Consider the following 19390-nt stretch of genomic DNA (forward strand, 5'->3'; position numbering starts at 1 on the left):
TGCGCCCGCCGAACAATTAACATAGACATATGAGGTATGTGCTTACTCGAGAGAAATTGGGTTTCAAATACAAGTAAAAATTTTCTCCTTTTTACCCCTTGCAAAAATTCAAAAATTGGGTCTACAAAAACATGCGAGTGTAAAAAATGAAGATTGTGAATTTTCTCCTTCACTTTGCTGCTATTCCTGTGAAACACCTAAAGGGTTAAAACGCTGACTGAATGTCATTTTGAATACTTTGGGGGGTGCAGTTTTTATAATGGGGTCTTTCATGGGGTATTTCTAATATGAAGACCCTTCAAATCCACTTCAAACCTGAACTGGTCCCTGAAAAAAAGAGAGTTTCAAAATTTTGTGAAAAATTGGAAAATTGCTGCTGAACTTTGAAGCCCTCTGATGTCTTCCAAAAGTAAAAACTCGTCAATTTCATGATGCAAACATAAAGTAGACATATTGTATATGTGAATAAAAAAAAAATATTTTGAATATCCATTTTCCTTACAAGCAGAGAGCTTCAAAGTTAGAAAAATGCAAAATTTTCAAATTTTTCATCAAATTTTGGGATTTTTCACCAAGAAAGGATGCAAGTTACCACAAAATGTTACCACTATGTTAAAGTAGAATATGTCACGAAAAAACAATCTCGGAATCAGATTGATAACTAAAAGCATTCCAGAGTTATTAATGTTTAAAGTGACAGTGGTCAGAATTGCAAAAAGTCCTTAAGGTGAAAAAGGGCTCAGTCCTTAAGGGGTTAAAGGGGTTATCCAGGAAAAAACTTTTTTTTTTTTATATATATACATATATATATCAACTGGCTCCAGAAAGTTAAACAGATTTGTAAATTACTTCTATTAATTTTTTTTTTAATCCTTTCAGTACTTATGAGCATCTGAAGTTAAGGTTGTTCTTTTCCGTCTAAGTGCTCTCTGATGACACCTGTCTCTGGAAACGCCCTGTTTAGAAGCAAATTCCCATAGTAAACCTCTTCTAAACTGGGCGTTTCCCGAGACAGGTGTCATCAGAGACCACTTGGACAGAAAAGAACAACCTTAACTTCAGAAGCTCATAAGTACTGAAAGGATTAAAAAAAAAATTAATAGAAGTAATTTACAAATCTGTTTAACTTTCTGGAGCCAGTTAATTTGTATAAAAAAGTTTTTTTTTTTTCCTGGAATACCCCTTTAATGGAGCAATGTAGAGGCATACTATTTTCTATAATACAAATGATGCTGTCAAAATGTGTATTAAATATAAATATTATTTTCTCCTTATAGCCTCGGCAGACTGTTCTCACAGCCGCAGGCAGCATAGGGCAGGCAAGTGGAGACCTTCTGCGACAAATTGGAGAGAGTGAAGCGGATGAGCGGTTCCAGGTAATTATGAAATATTGAGATTGATGATGTGCTATTCTCCATAACCACCTCCTATATATACTTCCTCTTTTGTGTTCTATATTCTAGGATGTATTAATGAGTTTGGCAAAAGCTGTTGCCAATGCAGCTGCCATGTTGGTCCTGAAGGCCAAGAATGTGGCACAAGTGACTGAAGACACAGTACTACAGAACAGAGTGATTGCTGCTGCTACTCAATGTGCACTTTCTACCTCCCAGCTAGTGGCATGTGCAAAGGTGAGGCATCTCCAAATATTCAAGGAAAGCTTTTACAACTACTAAAAGTAATGACTGGTTTCCTTACTGGGGTGAAAGAGAAAACAAAATGATTTTGAAATTGGATCTTCTTTATAGATCTGTCATGATCATTTTTATACAAGACTTAAAGAACACAGCCTCTTTGATGCGCAATTCTACCCCTGCCATTGTAACAGCTCTTTCATTTCAGTTATGTCTGTTACCTCCCCTTCTTTATCCCTTAAATGTCATGTAGCTCATGGCAAATGTTAATACCAACCAATGTAACAAAACAGGAACAAGTACATTTGAGTGATAAATCTTTGCCGACAGACATAGATAAATATGTCAAACAGCTGTTAGTAACAAGCTACAGCCTTGTAACATCCCTTTTGAAAGATAACGTTCAAAAGAACAACCTTTTTTTTCTTTTCTAATTCAGTGGCGCTCACTGCCTGCTACAGTTATTAGGACAGCTATTCTTGTTTTACTGAAACAAAGAAGCAAAGTTGTCAATGTGTCCTTTTTCTGCAAGTCATAATTGATTATTTTAGAAGTGTGAAATAACATCAGAAATCCACAACATTGCTATCATATCACTCGGACTAATTGTCTCCATTGTAGGTGGTTAGTCCTACTATTAGTTCACCAGTATGTCAAGAACAACTAATTGAAGCTGGGAAACTGGTGGATCGCTCTGTGGAGAACTGTGTGCGGGCCTGCCAATCAGCCACAGAAGATATTGAACTATTAAAACAAGTCAGCGCAGCAGCCAGTGTGGTCAGTCAAGCCCTTAATGACCTCTTACAACATGTCCGCCAGTTTGCAAGCCGTGGAGAACCCATTGGCCGCTATGACCAGGCAACAGATACGATCATGTCAGTCACAGAGAGCATATTCAGCTCCATGGGGGATGCAGGTCAGTGCTCATAATAAGCAGACGACTTAGAATAATTATGAATACATGAGATGAATTTATTGTAATATTGAATGCAGTCTTTCTGAGTTATCATTGTACCAGAATGTATATTTATGCACATTTTGTAAGGCAATGTTGTTTATTGTGACCTTATGATATGATTTCACTATTTTCAATCGTGTGATTTCTCTTGCTAAGTTTCCACTCAGTTTTCTTTTATTTACATTTTTTTTATAGTAGATATACTTTTGTAATATACATACTTTTAATTTAATAACAAAGTCATGTATATGTTGTTACAGGAGAAATGGTTCGACAAGCACGGGTGTTAGCTCAAGCAACATCAGATCTGGTCAATGCTATGAGATCTGATGCAGAGGCTGAGGTGGATATGGACAACTCCAAGAAACTGTTGGCTGCTGCCAAGCTTCTGGCTGATTCTACTGCCCGAATGGTGGAGGCGGCAAAGGTAGGAACATTAGTTAAGCAAGATTGCCAATGTTATCAATCTATTATTGAGTGATTTAAGTTAATAAAGTCTATATCACATGCAGGGAGCTGCCGCCAACCCTGAGAATGAAGATCAGCAACAGCGACTTAGGGAAGCAGCAGAGGGTCTGAGAGTGGCTACTAATGCTGCGGCACAGAATGCTATCAAGAAGAAGATAGTTAACAGGCTTGAGGTGAATAAGTTTAATAATCTGACTACATAGAAATTGTTTCTAAGAGTACAAAACAATTTATTACAGTGTTAAAGGAAACAAGAAAAAGCTGAGTTACTCCTTTACAGACTTGTGTAACCAACAGCCTATGGCTTATGCCTATATGATCCAGATTTATCAAACTTTGTGAGAGAAAAAATGGAGTGATTTTCCCATAGCAGCCAATCACAGCTCAGGTTTCGCTTTACCACAGCTCGTTAGCTAAGCTGTGATTGGCTGCTGTGGAACAATTACTCAATTATTTTCTCTCAGTTTGATAAGTTTATGTCACAATAACGAAAAGTCTGTAAAGGAGTCACTAAGCTATTTCTCTACCACTGTGTAAAAAATAGTTTTGTACTCTTAGAAACTATTTCTATGTAGTAAACTTCATTGCAACTTTTGTTCCCTCATGTCTAATGTTAGGTAACCATGGCTGCTTGGTGATCAGTGCTTGAGCACGTTTATGTAACATAAGAAATAAGATTCTCATTTATGGTAATTTAATCTCTTATTATTACTATATATTACTTCTATATCTCACATCTGTGCAAAAACTGCCCCTTGCACCACCTGAAGTCGGTGTTTGGTTTTAGCATAATAAAAATGTAGACAGTAAGGTGATTATATTTACACTTTTTTATTTCAGTTTTACATTTTTTTCTTAAAATAGTAAATCTTGATGGGATTTTGTACTTCCTGGTTCATGAAAATTTCAAAGTCTCGCAGGAGTGAGAAAGATGCATCAAATATATTAAAAGGGTTTTGTCTCTTTACATCGGTCATCTATCTATTGACTGAGTTAATCATATTCAACACATGCATCAGCTTTGATCCGCATTCGATTTTGCACGATTTTATGTCTGGTGTAAAATCGTGGTCGACCACGATTTTTTGCCTACATTCAAAATCGGATTGAAATTGTGTATGATTTTTATGTGAATCTTATTGAATCGTGTGACTATGCGATTTCATCAGATTTCTCGCACACAATTATTATAATTTATTTTATTTTTTTTACACATGTGCAGTAGCCTCGGAATACTCTGGAATAGGGATCGACCGATTATCGGCCGATAATCACAATTTTGGGCATTATTGGTATTGGCAATTACCTTGCCGATAATGCCCTGCCCCCCGCACCCCCACCGCACCTCTGCTCCCCCATTGCCTTCCCCATCCCCGGTTTTATGATTACCTGTTCCCGGGGTCCACGCTACTTCTGTCTCCTGCGGAGTCCTGCGCTGTTCTGCGTGACGCGGTGTTCTGCGCAATGACGAGTGACTCCTCAACGTCACCGTCAGGACTCTGCCGGAGCCAGAAGTAGCTCAGACCCCGGGCCCGGGAACAGTTAATTATAAAACCGGGGATGCGGCAGTGGTTAAACTCTGGATCGGCAGGGGGAGAGAATCGGGCGGCGGCGGTCTCTGGGCAGGGGGCGGGGGGGTTGCGGCGGTGGTAGTGCGGCCCCCGGGAACAGGTAATTATAAAACCGGGGATGGGGGAGGCTATGGGGCAGCGGCAGTGGTTATACTCAGGACAGGCAGGGGGAGAGAAGCGGGTGGCAGCGGTGGTCTCTGGCCCCGAAAAAGCTGCTGCAGTTCATTGATTTAAAGCGCCCGCTTTAAATCATTGATCTGCAGCGGCTTCTGTAGGGCTGGGGGGGGAGGGAGAGTGGTGAAATAGCCGATAACTTATACCGGAATATCGGTATAAGTTATCGGTTATCTGCCAGAAAGTCCACAGATTATCGGTGCCCCACACCATAGAAATTGAAATTAGCAACACAGTTTGTTGACCTGGGAACTTCTGTAAAGAAAAAAAAAAAAAGTATATAAAAAAAAAAAATATATATATATATATATATATTACTTACATATAAGTAATAAATGTTTATTAACCCCTTCCTTAATAAAAGTTTCAACCACCTTCCTTTTCCCATTTTTCAAATAAAATATTAAAAAACAAAAACAAAAAAAATACATAGAGATGTGTGGTATCTCCGCGTGCGTAAATGTCCAAACTTGTTAAATATAATCATAATTAAACCATAGACTGTCAAAGATGCAAGCGTAACAAAATAACAAAGTCCAGAAATGCATATTTTTGGTTACTTCATATACTATAAATGAATGAATAGAACGCAAACTAAAGGTGCCATCAAAACAAAAATGGTGCTGATTAAAACTGAAGATCACGGTGCAAAAAATGAGCCCTCATATAGCCCTGTTTGCAGAACGATAAAAAATAAAGTTATAGGGGTCAGAAGAGGACAATTTTAAGCGTACAAATTTTTGTACAAAAAGTTAGAATTTATTTAAAGTAGTAAAATAAAGCAAAACCTATATGAATTGGCATCCGTTTTAATCATATGGACTTACAGAATTAAGATAATGGACTTACAGGAACAAGACATTGTTACCAAAAGGTGTACTGGATAGAAACAGAGGCCCCCAAAAGTTGCAACACGTTTTTTTTTTGCCCTACAAATAATTTTTTGTTTGTTTCACTGTACATTTGGGGATAAATTTTGTGATGTCATTACAAGGTGGATTTGGTGACACAAAAAAAGAAACCCCCATGGCTCTTTAGATGGAAAAATAAAAATGTCTATTAGAGGGTGAGGAGGAAAAAACAAAACCTCAAAAAAAATAAAAATAAATAAAAGCTCGGTCCTGAAAGGGTTAAAAATGTAAATCACAATCTGGTTGGTATGGGCAACTGCGACACTTTTCCTATGCACAAGTTTTGATCAATCTCTTATGTGATGATTTATTTATACATGTTCATGTTTTGTTTTAGTCATTTGTTCCTCATTCTCTTCTTTATTTTTGTAGGCTGCCGCAAAACAAGCTGCTGCAGCTGCTACTCAGACCATCGCAGCTTCCCAGAATGCCTCTGTCTCAAATAAGAACATGGCAGCTCATCAGCAGCTGGTTCAGAGCTGCAAGGTAACGCGAGAACATTGGATATCTTTGTTGATTGCCCTGTAGTGTCAGTGGAACACAGGCTTTTGTTTGGTCATGTATATTAGTTCAGGAAATGTTGAAGTCAACTAATGTCCATGTTACTGTAGTGCTGGTGCTGACAAGTGCTCTGACCTCTTGTGGAGAGGAAACCTTTTACCCATAGTATTATACAGAAATTGCTTCTAATACAAAAGGTTTACTTATCAGTTCAAAAAAACTACTGGTGTGAGATAGAGAATATGTAAAATACTGTTTAAGTTTTGTTGTTGTTTTTTTAAATGGAAAACGGTCATCCTGTACACCCACACTAAACCCAATATACTGGGTTATAGTATGGGTGAACAGGAGACCGATGAGGGATCACTGACTCCTATACGTACCTACACTGTGGACATCTGTCCCTCCGAAGATCGGCTTACATCTTCCGTGAATTGCACACTGGAGGCGGGCCCGCCGGCTCAATTTGAATGTTTGTCGCACTCTCATGGCCTGTGACAATGAATATTCATATTATCCGGCGAAACCGCCTCCAACATGGAAGACTATCTTCAGAAGGACAGATCTCTAAAGTGCAGGTACTTATAGGAGTCAGTGACCCCTCATCGGTCTCCTTTTCACCCACACTATAACCCAGTGTATTGGGTTTAGTGTGGGTGAACAGGATGACCGTTTTCCTTTAAAGATAACTGGATACTCTTTGAGCTCATGGGCTGCTGCTCTCAACCTATTGATTGTGTTACTGGTTTCATCCTGAAGGTTGTTAAAAGGGTTTCCTCAGTGCTGAAGTTTTATTTTGTTATCTGACATCTGGTGCAGTAAAAACAGCAAAGACTGCATACTCTCCTCCTCTGCCGCTCTGAAGTCCAGCCCCAGCTGCTTTTCTCTTTTTTATTTTCTCCTTCCGCTGAAATTTCATGCATGGAGGAACTGCCTACTTACTCATCACTGGCCTGTGTGGGAAATTTCTGCTTGCATTAAACGTCATCAAAAGCAGAAAAAAGACGACATTAGCAGGGGCTGCCACAACTGCAGGGGAGGCGAGTGTGTACTCTTTTTGTTTTTACTGCACCAGGCGTCCTTTAAAAAAGTTATATTTAAGCCCAGAAGAAACCCCATTTATATGTAACATACCCTTATACATGTCCGTTTAGAAGCAGAAACATTCCAAGCATTCCAATCCTGACTGTTTCCTTTAATATTTAACCCATTTTGGCCTTAAAGGAGCACTCTGGTGGAAAACAACTTTTTTTTTTTTTTTTTTTTATCAACTGGTTCCAGAAAGTTAAACAGATTTTGAAATTACTTCTATTTAAAAATCTTTATCCTTCCAGTACTTATCAGCTGCTTATCAGCTGCATGCAGTAAGGCCCTCACCCGCGGTTTCTTTCGGGTGAGAGGTCGTCTCTTGTTTTTCCGAGTCATCTGGATCCCATATATTCAGGACTCTGGGGTCAGGGACGTGGTGTCCAACGGTTACCGGATCGTATTTGCCTACCTTCCGGGGGATCGCTTTTTTCGTTTCCGGGCCCCCCGGGCTCCTCCTCTGGCGAAGCAATTTAGAGTGGCTCTCCAATCCCTGCTTCTCCAGGGGGTTTTCGGCCCTGTTCCTCCAGGGGAACGTTTTTCGGGGTTCCTTTCAAACCTTTTTGTGGTCCACAAAGGGTTGGTTCTGTGTGCCGATTCTGGATCTCAAGCGTCTCAACTGTCTCTTTCCCATCCGCCACTTCAGAATGGATTCTCGCCGTTCGGTAGTGGCGTCTCTGGAACAAGGAGAGTTCCTTCCATCGGTGGACATCAAGGATGCCTACCTCCATGTGTCATTATTTCCAGGCCATCATCGGTACCTCCGCTTTGCGGTTCCAGAAGGGTACTTTCATCTCCACGATTCACATTCCGGGAGTGCTCCACTGGGAAGCGGACTTCCTCAGTCGGTCCTCACCGACCCCGGCGAGTGGTCCCTTCATCCAGAGGTCTTTGTGCAGCTCTGCGACCTCTGGGGCATTCCGGAAGTGGACCTCTATGCGTTCCGGCTCAATCACTTGATCCCTCCGTTGATGTACAAGTCCCGGGACCCTTAGGATCTGCAGTGGACGCCCTAGTGGTTTCTTGGGCGGGGTTCGTCCTACCCTATTTGTTCCCTCCTCTTCCGCTCCTTCTCAGGGTGCCGAGGAAGATCAAAGCAGAGGATGTTCCCGCCATTCTGGTAACTCCAGATTGGCCCCGAAGGTCGTGGCACGCCGACGTAGTCAGGCTCCTGGACAACTTTCCCCTGCGCCTTACGATCCGCCCGGACCTACTCGCTCAGGGTCCTCTTTGCCACCCCATTTTACAGTCGCTACATTCGACGGCGTGGAGGTTGAGACCGCGGTTCTGAGGGCCGCGGGTTCTCTTCCCAGTCATTCACACCTTGCTCAAGGCTCGTAAGCCCTCCTCCGCAAGAATTTACCACCATTCTTGGCAGTCTTATCTTCGTGGTTCCCGTCTTCTCTCCTTTTTGCAGTCTGGGTTGGAACTGGGGTTGTCTCTCAGTTCCCTTAAAGGTCAGGTTTCGGCCTTGCTATTCTTTTTCAGCGGCCTCTGGCTTCTAATTCTCATGTCCGGACCATCCTTCAAGGAGTAGTGCACACTTTTCCTCCTTATCGGTCCTCCTCTCCCCCTTTGGACTTGAAATTGGTTCTGAGTGCCCTCCAGTGTGCACCCTTGGAGCCCCTTAGAGAGAGGTATCTCTCCGCCTCCTTTCTTGGAAAGTGGCGTTTCTTGTGGCTATCACTTCCATCCGGAGGGTGTCTGAACTGGCAGCTCTTTCCTGCCGTTCTCCGTTTCTGGTGATCCATCAGGACAAGGTCGTTTTTCCGGCCAGATCCTTCCTTTTTGCCCAAGGTGGTCTCTGCTTTTCATCTCAATGAGGACATTGTCCTTTTGTCCTGCTCCCTCTCATCCTGAGGAGCACTTACTACACAAGCTGGATGTAGTCCTGGCTGTTAAGGCTTATCCTTCCATCTCTCTTCATTTCGTCAGTGTGATTCCTTTTTTGTCCTTATGGAAGGTCGTCGCAAGGGACAACCTGCTTCCAAGGCCACCATTTCTAGGTGGAGTCGGTCCGCCATTTCGGAAGCCTATCGCTGCAAGGGGAGAATTCCTTCTTTCAAGGTTGTGGCTCATTCCACTCGTTCTGTCATGGCATCCTGGGCTCTCCAGAATAGAGCCTCGGCCTCTCAAATTTGCAGGCGGCTACCTGGTCGTCTTTGCACACTTTCTCAAGGTTCTACAGAGTTCATACTTTCACATCGGCTGATGCTAGTCTGGGGCGTAAAGTGTTGCAGGCGGCGGTGGATCGGCCGTCTGCCTGATTACTTATCTGCCAACCCAAGGGATGGCTTTGGTACGTCCCACGGTCTGTGTCCCCCAATGGAGCCGAAAAGGAGATTTTTTAACACTTACCGTAAAATCTCTTTCTCGAAGGATCCATTGGGGGACACAGCTCCCGCCCTTTTGGGGATTTTTCCTTTGGTTCTCTGTCCGAGGGTGTGTTCAGTTATGTTTTTTCTTCTGCTTCTTGGACAGTTTTTGGTCTTCTTGACCTGACTGTCTCCTCCTATTGCTCTAGAACTTAAACTGATTACCTCAGAGCCTGAAGGCGGGTATATCCTGCTGGGAGGAGCCGACTTTTTGTTGCCATAGTGTTACACCTCCTAGAGACATCAAGATACACCCACGGTCTGTGTCCCTCAATGGATCCTTCGAGAAAGAGATTTTACGGTAAGTGTTAAAAAAAAAAAATCTCCTTTTTCCACCGGAGTACCCCTTTTAAGGATTGGGCCAATTTTCATTTTGCATTTTTGTTTTCCATAAAATCCATAACTCTTTTATTTTGTCACCTACAGATCCATATGAGGGCTTGTAACTAAGTATTTAACAATTGTACTTTGTAATGACATTATTCATTTTACCATAAAATGTATGGCGCAACCAAAAAAAATTATTTGCGGGTGGAAATTTATAAGAAAACTTTTGGGGTTTGGTTTTTACACAGTGCACTTTATGGTAAAAATGACACATTATCATGCGATTACAAAGATACCCAATTTATAGTATGCAAACTTTTTTTTTTCCACAAAATTAAACTACAAATTGTCATTTTCTGACTCATAACTTTTTTTTATATTTCCGTATACAGGGATGCATGAGGGATAATTTTTTTGCGCTGTAATCTGTAGTTTTTATCGATAACATTTTTATTTTGATGGGACTTTTTGATGTCTTTTCTAAAAAATGTTTCAATATATGATGTGAATAAAATCAGTATTTTTGGTGTTTGTTTTTTTTTTTTTTTTGTTTGTTTTTTTATGCCATTTACCGTTCCGGATCGTAAACATGATATTTTAGTAGTTTTGCATGCAACAATACCAAATGTGTTTTTTTTTTATTTATTTATTTTTTGTAAAATGTACTCCCTTGATCCTTAACAGGTTCATAGAAACACGTTATGGTTTATGCAGATTTGTAATGTTGATTAAAATGGATATTTGACTAATACTTATATGGAGCAGAATTGAAGATGTAATGTCTGTATCACAATGCTTTTTATCTAATATTTCATTTGTAGTAGATAATATGGATAAAGTGGTAAATATATATCCAACTAGTGCATAAGAATAATTGGGCCGTAGTCCATAGCAGTCGTTTGTTTACATAAGGGCATGAGACATCTTTATTTGCCATGTGCATGTGTACCAATTGAGATATATCTTACCCAATGTGTATTATTTTATGCACACACCATATGGATTTCTTTGTGTAAAATGTAGATAGTAGTCTACGCTTCTTTATAATAAGATTTGGAAACTTTTTATTTTTCAGGCTGTGGCCGACAATATTCCTCAGTTGGTCCAAGGGGTAAGAGGCAGTCAAGCCCAGGCTGATGACTTGAGTGCACAACTAACTCTAATAGTCTCCAGCCAAAACTTTCTGCAGGTAAGAGACCATGGGGAAGATTTATCAAAACCTGTTCATAGGAAAAGTTGCTGAGTTGCCTGAGGCCTTTTCAAAAATGAAAGAAGCAATCTGGTTGCTATGGACAACTCACCAACTTTTGCTCTGGACAGGTTTTGATAAATCTCCTCCCATCTCTTTTCTTTGGTGCAGTGACTATAAGGGGACAGTCCTATGTTGTAGCCAGTGCATTGATGCAAAGCAACAATCACATGCAGTGGCCAATGGTTGCACAATTTTACCAGTAAATGTCCTGGCCCAGGCAATCTTTTGTGCTGCCAATGAAATAATTATATCTGTAAATGGGATGTATGGCTGGCAATGATGAGTTTAAGGGGCCACATGTATGATCTAACGATTGGCTGCATGATTTAATGAGCCTTGAGAAGGCTTATCACGGAAATGTAGCACGTTGGCCCATCTAAAAGGGCTTTAAAAGTGTGTTATTACTAGCACAGATGTGGTTTACCCCATGTGTTAGCTGCAATGTTGGGTCATCGTACCCAAAGGGTACATTTACAGAAGTAGTTTTTGTTGCCTTTTATTGCCAGGATCAGCAAAAGTGCTGCAGTTTTTACAAAAAGGTGTCATTTAAAAATACCAGAAAGCTAGGCTATTAACAACCAAAGGATAGCTTAGGCTACACAGACTTTATGTATTTAGATTTTCCAATTTAAGGGAAGGTTCAAACTGCATAGCACACACCAGAATATGTGTGAAAACTACGTGCAAACCACAGCCCATTGTTTTAATTAAGAATAAGTAAATTGTTCACACTGTGAACTGCTGCATGCATTTTTTTCCGCAGCAAAGCGAAGATACACATGAATAAATTAAATGTCACTTAATCCACACATATTCCATGTAAAAAAACGGTTGACTTTCAAGGAAGGGGATTAGACCCATAAAATATGTGATAATTCACAATCATAGAGAGTGAAATAAGCTATTTGAACTATGTTAACTGTCCAGAGGAACACTGGGCTCATTTATTGAAATTATAAGGGGTACTCCAGTGTTTAAAAACGTATCCCCTATGTACAGGATAGGGAATAGGTGTCCAATCGCAGGAGAGGGGTCTGACCGCTGGGGGCCCCCCCATGATCTCCAAAATGGTGCCCAAATCTGCCTGTGGACTGAGGGGGGTCGGCAAGCCTTCTTCATACATTCTCTACAGAAGTGCTGGAGACGGAGAGTACAGCTACCATAGAAAATGCATGGAGGTGTGTTGACCCTGCTTCATGCGCAGGGAGATTCGAGTGCAGGTCCAGGGGGTTAGACTCCCCAACCCTCCGCCCAGTAATATTGGCTTAGTTGCCCACAGAAAGCTATCAGAAAGCTTCTTTCTTTTTTACCAAAGCATTTTGAAATACTAAAGCTTAGCTCTGATTGGTTGCTATACATTTTTTAGAATAGACAGTTTTGCTAAACCTTCTCATTGCAGTTTATTGCAATTTAGTGCACTGCTGTAGGTGGCAATGGTCACTTAATAGTTAAAATGCAAAATCTTTCAACAAAAAAAAATCTGTGTATAGACCTATCCTGAAGCATTAATCTTTTTTCCCATACTAAATATTGGTAATAATATACTGCTTTGGATATGATAATACTATATACTGTATTTATGCTAACAAGAGCAGAGTTAAAAGAATTTGTACAGTTCACAAAATTGCCATCTCCTTTGAGTTTAGGAAAATCCCTTGATGTAAAAAATTAGTTCTGATGTGTGGTGTCATGTTATCAACTGTGCATTGGGGATCAAATTATGCCGTATTTCTGTAGGTTCCCTAGGGCATCCAGCCTTCTTTTGAATTCATTTTATTTTTGTTAGTGATAGCGATGGAATCTTTCTAATACGCTGCATAATTTAATCCAGCAGGAAGTAAAAAATCCTTACATTAAATTTCCCATTTCTTTCGATCCACTTGTGACTTTGGGTCAAAGAACTAATTTAAACAAAAATTGCATGGGTAATTGTAACCTAAATCACATTTACATTGTTTCAAAGAATATTTTGTTGTAATGTATGCCATATAGAAATTTTCTTAGTAAAGTTGTCCCTTCTTTTTAATACAGCCTGGAAGCAAGATGGTTTCATCTGCCAAAGCTGCTGTGCCCACTGTAACTGATCAGGCAGCTGCCATGCAGCTGGGTCAGTGCGCCAAGAACCTGGCTACCAGCTTGGCTGAGCTGCGTACAGCTGCACAAAAGGTGAGTTACTGAGGTTTTTCTACCTGTGTTGGCATTATAAATAAAGGGTTAACATTTTTCTTATCATCCTGTTACTCAGGCTCATGAAGCTTGTGGCCCCATGGAAATTGATTCTGCTCTGAATTCCGTCCAGACGCTTAAGAATGAATTGCAGGATGCAAAGATGGCAGCTACAGATGGGCAACTGAAACCCCTTCCAGGGGAGACGGTAATTCTTACCTTTCTAGTTTCACAGTCTTTGAGGGTAATAACTTTCTCTGAAGGTGTATGCCATGATAAGGTATTATTACAGTTATGACCTGCCCCAAGCCTTTCTCTTATTTACTACATAATTGTATTTGCTGCAGCATTTCAGTTCTACTGGAATTTGGTTGGCTTTATTTTTGCCCTAAGGTAAATGACACAGCAAGCCATCAATAGCACTGTGTCCCTACGTAATAGTGTGTTATAAATGATATTGTAATTTGCCACCCTTCCATAAAGCATAATACCAAAAGTTTGTTTCCAGTGTGCAAACATAGAAACTAAAGGGGAGAGCAATAGTATGTGATTTATGTCATTAACCGTAATGATCCTGGCGAGGATTATACCTGAGCTGTCTATAGATGGACAATGCTGTTAGTTTAATTTAGTCACATTTCCATGTTTGCAACATTTTAAACTGGACTTGCAAACGGGCTTTTCATTATGATTCTTATTAACATTTGACCGCTAAGCGGTCACTGAGACCCTAAATTTCCCACCCAATATAAAACTTAACGTTTAATGAGCCAAGATTAAAATAACCTCACACATATTGATCCATAGTGCATTGATTGGCATGACACTGCATGCTATAGTGAGTGAAATGAAAAGATAGATTGTGGCTGCAGTCCACAATCTATAGTGTGAGACAATTAAAAATCTAACACATTGCCCGCCCGCCCGCCCGACGTTTCGCCACAGGCTGTGGCTTTATCAAGGGCTAAGAGGCATGCCTCTTAGCCCTTGATAAAGCCACAGCCTGTGGCGAAACGTCGGGCGGGCGGGCAATGTGTTAGATTTTTAATTGTCTCACACTATAGATTGTGGACTGCAGCCACAATCTATCTTTTCATTTCACTCACTATAGCATGCAGTGTCATGCCAATCAATGCACTATGGATCAATATGTGTGAGGTTATTTTAATCTTGGCTCATTAAACGTTAAGTTTTATATTGGGTGGGAAATTTAGGGTCTCAGTGACCGCTTAGCGGTCAAATGTTAATAATATTGGATTCACCCTCCATCCATAGGTCCCCTTTGTTGCATTTCATTATGATTCCAGACATAACTTTTTGCTATCTCCATAGTCCTTTCCAGCATCTAGATATAAGAATTTTCACATAATGGAAATGAGGGTTAAGTGTCCAGGGGGCATTCCCCAACAAAAGCAGGAGCTCAGGGTTAGCCAGCCTATCTCCTCTTTAAAGGAAAACCTAATGCACTGGGTTATCGTGCGGGTGAACAGGAGACTGATACAGGGTCTCTGACTAACGTACGTACCTGCAGCCCAGAGTGGTGTCCCTCTGAATATCCGCTTCAGTCTTCTGCGAGTTGTGCAATGGAGGCGGGCCTGCCCGATTACTTTGAATATTCATGGGTGCTGGTCATGTGAGAACTCAGCAGAAGGAAGCACTCACATGACCAGTGTCCATGAATATTCAGATCACCTACTGTGCGCAGTTCACCGAAGAAATAAGCGAACCTTCAGAGGGACAGCGCTACGGGCTGCAGGTGCGTATGTTAGTCTGAGATCCCATGTCGGTCTCCTGTTCACCCACACTATAACCCAGTACAGTGTGGGTGAACGAGATGACAATTTTCCTTTAATCACGTCCACTGTACCTCTGTTTATTAAAGTGCTGTTTTATGCATTTTCCTTATTGTTATCCATCAAAGTGGTCCATAGCTTAGGGTGCCCTGATCACACTCCTTTTTACAGATATGTGGGTTTATACTTTGACAATTCAGGGAATTTGTCAAATGGGTGTAAACCTAAATCTTAATAATAGGAGTGAATATCATGTAATGGGCGGGATTATAAAATTAGGGGTTTGAATCTTGTACGTTAAGAAGCATGTATACCTTAAACACTCCCTCTGACTGTGTAATCCTGTCCATCACCTGATTTTCACTACCATTATTAAAATGAAGTTCACGCCCATCTGACTGATTCCGTGAATTGTCAGACAAATTATAAAACCTTATTTATCTCGGTAATAAATAGGATATATTAAAAAAAATAAAATAAACACATGAAAAAAGGTGTTTGATCAGGGCACCCTAAGCTATTTCATTACAGTAAATTCCATTTTTTGAGGTTGGCCACAGGCCCACTTTAGAGAACATACACGTAAGAGTTCAGCAGGACCAGACAACCATCCAATATGTATAGGGGCCTCCCGACTCCATAGAAGATGTGGAGGAGAGAAGGATCAATGATTTTTAACATGTTCATTCTTTTTGTTTTTGGGAAGCAGCTAGTCTCCTTTCCATTCAGAACACATGTACACTCTGCTGAGCATACTTTACTATGATGGGGGATCAGAAGACAGCTATTGGGTGAAGAAGCTGCTATCACATATCTAATGTGTATAGTCAGACTTAGGAACAGTAGCTTAATCTGAAAGTGTCTTTCTTTTTTTACGATTTGCTTTTGCCAGATACTGATTAGTAAATTCTTATTGTTACCACATATAAAAACTCTCATGTTCCCTGCACTTTATGGATCTGCAGCTGGAGAAGTGTGCCCAGGACCTTGGCAGCACATCTAAGACTGTTGGCTCCTCCATGGCTCAGCTGTTGACATGTGCAGCTCAGGGGAATGAGCATTACACAGGTATGGTTTTATTTGTTGTATTCCACTAACATTTAGTAACATTTCTGTTTTGTAAATATGTTGCCTAGTTAAATATAGTGTGTTAGTTTTGTAATTTGTTCCTGTGTTCTGAGTGGCAGCAATCCTGGGCTTTACAGTAAGCTTTGTAAACACAATAAACATCTTCAGACTGTTGGGGAGATTTATCAAAACCTGTTCAGAGGAAAAAATTGCTTAGTTGCCCATAGCAACCAATCAGATCGCTTCTTTCATTTTTGACAAGGCATTAGAAAAATGAAAGAAGCGATCTGATTGGTTGCTATGGGCAACTCAGCAACTTTTCCTCTGGACAGGATTTAAAAAATCTCCTCCTATATTCTTTTTATGGGAGATGCTTATAAACATGCTCTGTGACCTGTACAGAGGTCATTTTACAGGGGAGGGTATGCCGAGCAGCTTAGGAAGTCTCAGCTTAGTTTTAGACCAGATGCCCGGACTGAAACCTGCTAAATTCTAATATAGATAGTAAATTGGAAAATTTGAAAAATATTGACCAAAAAGTCTTAAAATAACATACCATGACAACATCATTTAAGCAAAATGGTTGTTTTTGATGATACATTCACTGTCATTAGTACCCTAAGACTTGTATGCATAATAATATGCATGTGTTAATATGTTAAGTACCTTTTGACCTATGTATTACTGTGATGAGTCTTTTTGAATTTCTCTGAGAGGCTGGGGGTGTTTCCCCTAGAGTATGATGAGCTTTTCTCCTCCCCCTTCTCCCTCCCCTGTCATGTTTGCACAAACATTTTTACATTTGCAAAGTTTTCTGCCTAAATGCATGTTCTATATAATTCTAATGCAGCCATGTGAAAATATAAGGTGCAAGGACAAAAGAAAAACCTGCATTTTGTGCCAAAAAATTAACATTTTTACAATTTCACCGCTTTGTAATCAAAAACATGCTTTTTATAACCCTAAAGCAGCCACGTGGAACCTATATGGTGCAAATAAACAAGGAATGATTTAATAAAATGACCAAAGATAAACAATTTTGCATATAAATAATAAAGCACGGAAATGTGCATGGAAATGCTCTTCTTAAAGACTGCAAGCTGTCTGCATCTTGTCTGTGCTCAGAATACAGATTATTACACCTCCCTCCCTCTCAGATATTTTGGTCCTTTTTTTTTTTATATGTACCAAAAAGACTGTCTCTTTAATTTTGTATATGAATCCTGAAAATCCAGAGACCCCTAGTGGCCATTTCTTAAACCATTTTTTCACATCTTTAGCAATCACATTTTTTAATGAAGTATATTAGGAATGCACAGTTTTTAAGGAAGTATTAAATGGAAAAAAAAGTTGTTTCTAACGACAGTAACGCTTTAATTAATACCATTATGTTAAGTTGACCGGCTCCTTACATGACAGTGCGCTCAGCCTATCACCGACTGAGGCGAGACATCGCTGCAGCCGAACATAGGCTGACGGCTCTGTGATGTTCCCATCCCCAGCGTGAGGCCGTTACCGGAGCAACGGGGGAACGTAGGAAGGTGAGTTAAATTTTATTTTATTTTTGCAGCATGGGCACAGGAATATGTAGTACAGTACAGATTTCCAGTGCAGGCAGCCCGCAACTCACAGGAGGACGAAGAGAGCAGCGCTTGGGGGTAACATGATTACTTCCCCGATGTGGGGGACAGCACAGCGCTGGGCTGATAAACCGGGGGTTGGGGGGTTAGAGAAGCAGCGCCCATGGGTCACATGATTGGGGGGTGGAAAATACCGTTAAATACAGTGGAACCTCCATAACGTACAAAAATACTGTGATACACATTTTTGGTCTTACCGCCCAGCTCTAGTTTATGGGGTTGTCCAGGTCTCAGTCACAGAGCAGGGAGAAGAGCGAGCAGCAGCATGGCTCTCTGTCCTCACTTAGACCCTTATAAGTATCACATATACGTTTTTATTAAAGGGGTGATTTTAGTACGTACCTGGCAGGCAGTAATGGACATGCTTAGGAAGGATCTGCGCTTGTCTTGGGGCTAAATGGCTATAATGTGAGATTACCATAATACTGTGGCTAGCTTTTTGTGAACTGGTATTTCCTGTTTGAGTTTGCTTTCTTGCCTGCAAATCCCATAATTCCATTTTCCTCCCTCCCACACATGAGCCCCCCCCCCCCATTGAAGCATAAAAGAGCTGCATCCATTCAAAAGACCTTTGTTTTTCAATCAGGGTGCCTACAGCTGTTGGAAAAATACAATTAGTTGCAGATTGATCTCTCTCCCACCAAGCGATCCCTCCACCCATTGAAGCAGACAGGCTCCCTGTCATCAGCTGACTAGTGATGTCAGGTCTCGGTCACATTGCAGCCTGGGAAAAATCTGAGACAACAGTCATTTTGTATGCTGTTAAAAATAAATATTGGTGTAAAAATCACATAAGAATTGTGAGAAAACAGTCTCAAACAGGTGCAGACATTATGTTATGAACTACACTAACTTTACAGCCCCTGTAGCATAGTCAAATAAAATTTTAAAAAAATCCTGGAATACCCCTTTAATTGACTTTAAGAATTTCCTTAGCTGTAACTGTTGCGCTTGGAATAAGTGAATTATTTGGTATAACTGTTAAGTGTTAAAGATATGTGAACAATGTGGTCTTGTTCTGTCACTTCTTTTAATTCGAGTTATTTGATACTATTTGTGCATCTGTATTTTCTATATTATGCATGGTGCAGGATGTAAATGGGTGTATATGAAATGCTTGAGTAAAGATGATGCATTATCTATTTCCTCCATTATATATAAGAAGTTACAGATGTAGATCGATCTGTAGCCAAGTTATGACCAACAGGTCATCTGTTGTAAGAATAGATACATAATAAACAGTTGTGGTCCTAGGGAGCATTCTTCCTTGAGTGGGGACATAGGTTTGTGTGCACCTTTATCCCAGCTTGTGTAAACCTGATCCACAGGCACTGCATAGTATGTACCAGGGGGTCTGAGGAATAGTATTAGTTGCGTATAAATTTGGCAGCTTCTTTCTAGGATAGTCACTTGCCTCATAAAATCACTTGCATTTAATTTCCATTTTAGGGAAGAAATATTCCTAA

General features: G+C 40.5%; 1 protein-coding gene across 3 annotated transcripts in view; it reads left to right on the top strand.

Moving 5' to 3' along the window:
• The window catches only part of TLN2 (talin 2), a 258674-nt gene that overhangs the window by 162510 nt on the left and 76774 nt on the right, over window positions 1-19390 (top strand). For all 3 annotated transcript variants that reach the window (XM_056572820.1, XM_056572821.1, XM_056572822.1), the window contains 10 exons: window positions 1278-1376; window positions 1464-1631; window positions 2256-2550; window positions 2853-3019; window positions 3105-3233; window positions 6089-6202; window positions 11081-11194; window positions 13289-13423; window positions 13503-13631; window positions 16182-16284. In XM_056572820.1, coding sequence (XP_056428795.1) covers window positions 1278-1376; window positions 1464-1631; window positions 2256-2550; window positions 2853-3019; window positions 3105-3233; window positions 6089-6202; window positions 11081-11194; window positions 13289-13423; window positions 13503-13631; window positions 16182-16284 — 1453 coding nt within the window. The remainder of the gene's footprint in view (window positions 1-1277; window positions 1377-1463; window positions 1632-2255; window positions 2551-2852; window positions 3020-3104; window positions 3234-6088; window positions 6203-11080; window positions 11195-13288; window positions 13424-13502; window positions 13632-16181; window positions 16285-19390) is intronic.

The sequence above is a fragment of the Hyla sarda genome, chromosome 4, assembly GCF_029499605.1.
Source record: "Hyla sarda isolate aHylSar1 chromosome 4, aHylSar1.hap1, whole genome shotgun sequence".
Taxonomy (NCBI): Eukaryota; Metazoa; Chordata; class Amphibia; order Anura; family Hylidae; genus Hyla; species Hyla sarda.